The 7,230-nt window shown below is 46.1% G+C and overlaps 1 protein-coding gene across 12 annotated transcripts in view; it reads right to left on the bottom strand.

Moving 5' to 3' along the window:
* Positions 1-7,230, bottom strand: part of KIF3B (kinesin family member 3B) — a 58,778-nt gene continuing 51,548 nt past the window's right edge. For 7 of the 12 annotated variants that reach the window (XM_060397693.1, XM_042230014.1, XM_042230016.1 and 4 more), the window contains 4 exons: positions 6,958-7,071; positions 6,197-6,302; positions 3,954-4,132; positions 1-3,389 (listed from right to left, as the gene is read on the bottom strand). In XM_060397693.1, the coding sequence (XP_060253676.1) occupies positions 3,296-3,389; positions 3,954-4,132; positions 6,197-6,302; positions 6,958-7,071 (493 nt within the window). In that variant the 3' untranslated portion in view covers positions 1-3,295. The remainder of the gene's footprint in view (positions 3,390-3,953; positions 4,133-6,196; positions 6,303-6,957; positions 7,072-7,230) is intronic. The other 5 variants (XR_009596101.1, XR_009596097.1, XR_009596098.1 and 2 more) reach the window with 1 other exon arrangement.

Genomic DNA, 7,230 nt, shown 5'->3' with positions numbered 1-7,230 from the left:
TTTTTGGAGGTACAATAAATCTGATTTTTATTACACATCTTAGTTTAGAGTCACTTTTACATTCCTAGACAAAGAGATGATACAAATAAATATTGACTATAAAACTCAGAGCCCCAAGTATTGGCATATTCTTTGTCTAAAGGTAGCCAAAGAGAAGGTCAAGATCAATAGTAACTCCAAGGAGCCATAAAGCCCACTGCCTCCTGCCTGCCCCAGGATCACTCCTTTCATAAATAACCTCAGAAGCATTTCATTCAAGAAGCGAGGGCAGGGAGGAGGGGGGTCAGATTTCCAAACAGTACAAGACACAGCCTTGCACGATAGACAATAGCCAGGCCTGCTGTTCTTACCCAGGTCCTTCTGAGCATTCTGATTATGGCTTTTAGAGTGTATTAACAGCCCCATTTTTGTCCACTGATGGTGCTGAGATGGCCCAAGGTGGTGTTCGCACCGAGCCTTGACCTCCAGTGGGAAAAGTGAGGCTGGACTGATATCCCACGTTGGCAGGGAATGGACACTTCTCACAAACTTGGCAATGATTCTACATTCAGCGAAGGGGCACTTACAAGAGTCACACAGGAGAAGTAGAGTGAGGCCCATGCCGGAGCTGAGCAACTCTCTTGACGCCCGTGGTCGTGGAGATGTGGGTGGTGCCATTCAAGCAGCATGCAGGCATTCAACGGGGAGCCATCCAGCGTTAGGGTGGAGTCTTAAGAAAGTGCTTCATGCCTATGATTTGTGGCCATGAGTTCTGAATCCAGGGGCCTGGGAGACATGGGATTTGAAATCTGAAACCAGATACATTCCTGCAGGCAGTTGCACGTTTGTCTCAAACTCCTTCTCTCAGATGAGCTTATTAGATCCTGGGACCTTGCTGCCAGATTTCATTAGGTGCTGCTGACATGAAGGTGCTCAGAGGGCTTGAAACATTCTAGCATGACAACAGACAATAAAAACCTGGTCCCTCAGAGCCCAAAGCAGCAGCTTCCTGGTGGCAGCAGGACACTCTACTCTATTCGAATATTCATCGGATCCATTTGAGAGAAGAAAAGCACCGGAGACTCAACCTCCAGCCAGGAGTTCTTCGACTTCATTTCACAGACCACCAGATGAACACAGCTGAGTACAAGGCAGGCCTGTTTTCATGACCCTGCCTGTCAACTTGGCTTCTTCTGCCTTCTTAGAAAAGTTCCATGGTCATTCAACCACCCATGGTCAGAATAGTCACCTTGAGACATCAGTATTCAGCTACAGGGTTATCTGCAATTTTTAATTCTCAGACTTCCTAGATGGAAATGTTCAGCCTACAGAATTCAGATCAGCTTCAAGGAAATGCAGTGCCAAAAGACAGGTGTAACCAGCAGGTCACCATCTTAGGCTACCCACCCCATCATTTGGTTCCTGTTCAAACAGGGACATTCTTAGTAAATAATAAAGAACAGAGTTTGATCCCGAGAAAGATGAGGGATGCTTCCATTATGCTCCACGAATTGCTGAAAAGGGCCCTGGGTTCAGAAAGAATGGTTACTAAACAGGAGATAAGCTGGTAGACGACAGATCTCCATTTGCAGGATGCTAAGACATTGCACTCGGTACCTCCTCTTTCCCATGGGTTCTGATCCAGAAATGTGCCCTGGGAACTGAGCAGCTGAGTTAAAACATAACTCAAGGCCCACTGAGTCGCCACCTTCCCGAGGCACGGTGCCAGCAAAGTGCGCCGGTGTGGCCGACTAGGGACACATATTGTCCCCTCAGGCTTGGCTCGTGGACTCAGACCCCCACGTGGGAGCTTCCAGCCTGGATTAGTCATTCAGCGGGCCTTTAATACAGACAAAGGCAACAACTGCACGTTAGTGTATTTCTAAAGTCGGGCAAGTTCTTGGTCTCTCTCTCTCTTACAGACACACACGACACATTCAAAGAACACAGGCACCACTGTGCTTGCACACCCACACACACTTATGAGCTTCTCATGGGGGGAAATGAGTAACATCCACCTAGTGACCAACATAAAGCCAAATTCTGAGTTTCAATAATACAGAGAACTAAAACTTACAAACCAAACCAGTACATGTAAACGGGAACTCCTAACTCCTCTGAACTATTCCATCGCACGGCCATGCCTTGCTACTGCCCCGGGCTCTGCCTGGGGGGAGCCCCAGTTCTAGGATTAGGTGAGTTTTCTGCTGGAGGCAGGCAGGATTCCTCTGCCGCACCAGCTGTGACGTCTTCCTTTGCCACTGCACCAAGCCTCACGACTCCATCTGGCACCCACCTCGTCACCCCAGAGCTCTCTATGCAAGGATGGAACAAAACAGGGGATGCAGAAGTGCTTCTCTGTGTCTCGTGCCCCCAGCTCTGGTCCCATCAGAGAAGGCAGAGACAGCCTCCCTTTTCCCAAAATACAGGCCCACTGTAGAGCATGCTCCGGAGGCAGAGGATGGCCCCAGGCAGGTTCGCTCAGGGAATGTGCATGGGAATAGATGGTGACCAATAAAGGACAAAGTGACACGGCGTATGGACATGGCATCAGCATACAGATTCGCGTCTTGGATAAGATGGTCATGGTTTTGAGGTTCTAAAGAAGCTGTTTCCCTAAACTCTCCAAGGAGGCAGAGGAAGTGTTATTTCTATTGCTTCTGACATAGAATCCTTCTGGAGCAGAAGTTGGCAGCTTCCTTAGAAAATATCTGCTCCTTCAGCAGATCCCCAAAGCAGATCCACTTCTTACTGAGGTGCATGGACCGTGCCCCTCAGAGGCTTAGCTCCAAATGAGATTTCTCATTTTCTACCTATAAGAACGAGCACCTGCTCAAGTTCTACGACTTTCGCTTTTCAGACCCTTTGCCACTTTATCCTGAGGCTCCAAAGAGCTGGTCTGCTGAGGTGACTCCTGATTTTGCCCTATTGTTCAACAAGAAGGGAGCCCAGTATAAAGAACAGGCTAGAAAAGTAGAGGGGAGAGGATGGGACAGCAAGAAAAAGGAGAGGAGGTGGCAAGGGAGAAGGGAAGCAAGGTCACCGGTCACTCTCTTGCTTTCCACTCTGGCTATCACACTTTACCTTATCCAGGCAGTTCTGAGATGCTAATTAAAGGACAAGTCCCAGAGGAGCTGAGTGCCGTCTTACGACCAGCCTGTTCAACCAGATTAAGTTGGTTCATCGGCAAAGAGGCCATTGCTTCTCCCCAGGGGAATGGTTCTGAGTTTGGGGTCAAGTCCTCTCTGCAGGTTTTTGCTTGTCTCTTCTCCCAGAAGGCAAGGCTGTTTGTAACCTGGGAGAGGGGGAAGTGGCTTTACTTTGGAACTAGCCCCCGAGGCTGTGGATAAAGCTGAGATGCGGGGGTTCCTGAGGAAGAGGAGGAGCCCGACTTCCTTCCACTTTTAGGCCTGCAAGAGTCAAGCACATACGTCCATTACACATCCCATTGCTCTCTCTGATGCAGATAAGCCTCCCTTCCCATCAGTGCCATTATGTCTCAGAGTGGCCTTGCCTCATGGACTTTCAATTGTAAAACCACCAGAGACTGGCACAGCGTGACCCTCTCGGATAGTCGACATGACCCGACAATGGACGGATGACACCTCAGGGAGGGACTCTTGATTCTCAGCAATTGTTCTTCCATTAAAATTATATCTTGACTGTCTTCTCCAAATTGGTAAGAAGGAAAAAAAAAAAAACTAAGTATGCAGGTAAAATTCCTACCATTTTTGGCTTTGTACTCAGTCATTTTCCTTAAACTTCTAATCCAGAATGTAATAAGACAGGATTTCTAATTGAGCACCAAATTAAGTGGCTGGTTATTTAAATTGAGGCTCAGAGCCTGGGCTGTGGATGCAGACAGACCGAGGTTAACTCGGGCTTTGCCACTTAGTTCTATGATAAACAAGCACATTTGCTACCCTCTCCCCTCATCTGTCCTTGTTCAAACATAGGTCCCCAAAGCCACTCACCTGGCCTTGGTTTTCTTATGTGCAGTGCTTTCAAAGGATGATGCATCCACCTGTATCTCATCTTCATCCTGTAGAGCTGCATCCAATGCGGCCTGGACCTTGGGGGCGATGGCGGGGCCCTCGTAGTCTCTGGTGGTCCGACTGGGCATGTCCAGCTCCAGCAGCATGATGTTTTCTGCCTACAGAAACAGAGCCAAGACAGCTAGGATGGCGTCCAATCAGACAAAAGGAGTTCTAACAATCTAAACCCAAGAACAGAACCTCAGATTGCTTGCTACTCAAAGCCTACCAACGGTCTGTCTAGAAAAAGTGATGTAGTTTTATAACTTTTTTCCTGGTGCCATTTCAGGTGACTTTTATTTACTTTCTATGCTTTTCTCTATTTTCCTTTAAAAAAAAAAAGTGTGTATTGTACCCTAAGGGGAATAATCAAGAGAAAATAATAAAGTACAACCCATTTACTGTAGACAGTATAAAAATATAAAAAAGATATGCAGAAGAAAATTGTAGTCATCAAAAATCTCCATACCTACAGCAGCTCTGATGAATTTTCTGGCTGTAGAGGGAAGGAGGCAGGTATGGTGCATATATGTGGAGTGTGTGCAGGGGGCAGTGTACGTGCTTATTATCAGATTTTGAAAATCAGAGCAGGCTCTGCCTCATAACTGGCCTTGTAGAGAGATTCCCTCATTCGATCTCTGTGGTGGGCCTCTTCCTAGCCCCCAAACACCAAGCCGAGGGTGATGAGGGAAGAACACCCATGGCTCCACATCTTCCCCTCTAGCTCCTCCCAGTCGGTGGAGTTCAAGCCCCAAGGCCCTGGCCGGGGCATGAGGGAAACCAGCTGGGAGGAGGTTACGGGAGAGAATGGAGTGGCTCCGCTGATCAATTTTATATATTGAGATACTGCAATACATGTCTCTCAATGGGGCAGGTCTGTTGCTAAAAATCATCTGAGCGCCACTGCTTGAAATTCTATCTCTGGATCAAGGTAAGCCCCCTGGAAACCCATGTATTTGATTTGTTGGCTTTAAAATCATGTTTTTAGGCTGAAGACATGAAATAAACTGACAAGATATGCATCCTCTGAAACTGCTAGAAAAATGCTTCTGAGAACTCTGACACATCCCTCATCTTCCACGACATAAAGCCACATCTGATAATCTCTTTTTTGCTTTTGTTTTCCTTATTCAGAATAACTCAGTGCCAGGAAGAATGGTGCTTGAAGAGTTAACTAGTCCTAATCTGCCTTGCTCTGGCCGCCAAGGGAGACTCAAAAACATCTTAAAATTTTAAGTGACAAGCTTTCATCTTAAAAGTAATTCAGAGAACTCCCTGGTAGTTCAGTGGTTAGGACTTGGTGCTTTCACTGCTGTGGTCCAGGTGCAAACCCTGGTTGGGAAAACTAAGATCCCATAAGCCATGCAGTGCAGTCTAAATAAATAAATATATTAGAGGTTCCCCATGGATAGTTATAAAAAAATACAGATAAGCAAAATGAAGAAAATTTTAAATGAATGTGCTTTCATTAACCAGCAATTACCAGTTCATATTTTGATCTACTTTGCACCCAACTTTTAAATTCATATATACGCTTTCAGGACCAATTGTTCTATAGCTGAATAATACCTGCATCTCCTGGCTCATCCACTTACCAGCTACCTGAACTTTTAAGCCACAGGACTGACCACACAGAGTGAGTGGGAGGGCTCAGTCACATAGAGCAGCAAAGCGCTGAGTACAGGGCCTGCTGCATGATTAGTGCTTATAAACAGAAGCCTGTATGGTGTTTCTACTGTAAAATATACTTGGGTCATTAACTAGTTATCAATTATGTCACTTCAATTAACTACATGGCTCACACATATTCTGTTAAATGGAAGGACCACAAGTTCTTTCACGAACCTCCATCTCCCGTCATTAGATGTCTTTCTTTCCCGTCACCCCACAAGGCCATTCTGAAACTCACTATTAATGTGTACTGGCCACATGGACTACAGTATGTTTGTACTCTTTCCTTCCCTAGCCCTAATTTGCTAAATCTCATTCTCTTTTACCTTGTTATTTATGATTCATTAATCATACGTATTATTTGTTATAACTGTTATTAATGTAGCTGTCCTCAGGTCCCTTTTAAAAGTGTCAGGATACAAATTATGACTGTGCAGACGGGTCAAAGGGTTTACATAAATTTAAACTCCTCCAGGACAGAGAGGAGAGAAACACGAGTACAATCTTCTCACCCTGTATCGAACGTCTGGACGAACCATCATGGACATTCTTGCGTGCTGGCTCAACGGTCTCCTGTATCCCACAGCTGAGACTGGCCTTTTCATCATCTGCTGGTTCCTGGAAATGGACTGTGCGCTCAAGACCCAGGCCAGAGTGTGTCCCACAGTCCCAGGATTGGGACTGTGGAACTAGCACTCAGAAAATTCTGAGCCTCCTTTAGGTAGAACCCGAAATGGGAAACTCCCTGGACTGAGGGCTGACATGTAAATGGGGCGGGAGCTGCTGATATTTTCTGCTTGAATTGCTTTCTGATTCACATGTGAGCATCATGCATCTTTCAAGCTGGAGGGGCTCTGAGTCATCATCCAGTTCTTAGATAGCAGGCGTGAAGCTGAGCAGCACCTCCCCGCTCCCACATCCTTGGCAGACTTCTCTCATCTTTCCAGCAGGACCCAGACAGAGACTGAGAATCCTCCACACAGTCAGACTGACAGATAAGATAACACCTGTGTACTGCCCCTCCCTTGGCCTGGCACACTTCACTGGACAGGGGAAGCTGAAGAGCAGGAACTTGGGAAAGGCCATTAGTTCACTATGATAATGTTTCCCAATTCGTTTACCTCATGAACTTACAGCAGCCACAAAGTCACAGCTGCAATTGGTTCCAAGTTCAAAGGAATCAGACTGCATTTTACCATTCTCCTCTGGGCAAGTCCAGCTTATCAACATTCTACCCCACCCCATTCCCACATTACAATCAACAGTGACTTACTCTAGTCTGGTTATAGGATGTAATTTCCAATGATCTTCCTCTTCATCAAAGAAGGATCTATTCATAATTTTACTTTTTTCTTCCAGGGGAATGAAGTTTTCTATAATAAGATGCCTGTAAGAGCACAAATACACAGGCGAATAGATGGACAAAGAACAAGAATGGGGTGCTGGCTATCTGGTCCCACATGAAGCAAGTAATAGGTAAGGGCCAAGTCACTCAACCAACATCTACTGAGCAGGTACAATGGGACTACCATCATACTAGGAGCTG

Source organism: Ovis aries, chromosome 13 (assembly GCF_016772045.2).
Source record: "Ovis aries strain OAR_USU_Benz2616 breed Rambouillet chromosome 13, ARS-UI_Ramb_v3.0, whole genome shotgun sequence".
Classification (NCBI taxonomy): Eukaryota; Metazoa; Chordata; class Mammalia; order Artiodactyla; family Bovidae; genus Ovis; species Ovis aries.
This window is presented reverse-complemented; position numbering and strand designations above follow the sequence as displayed.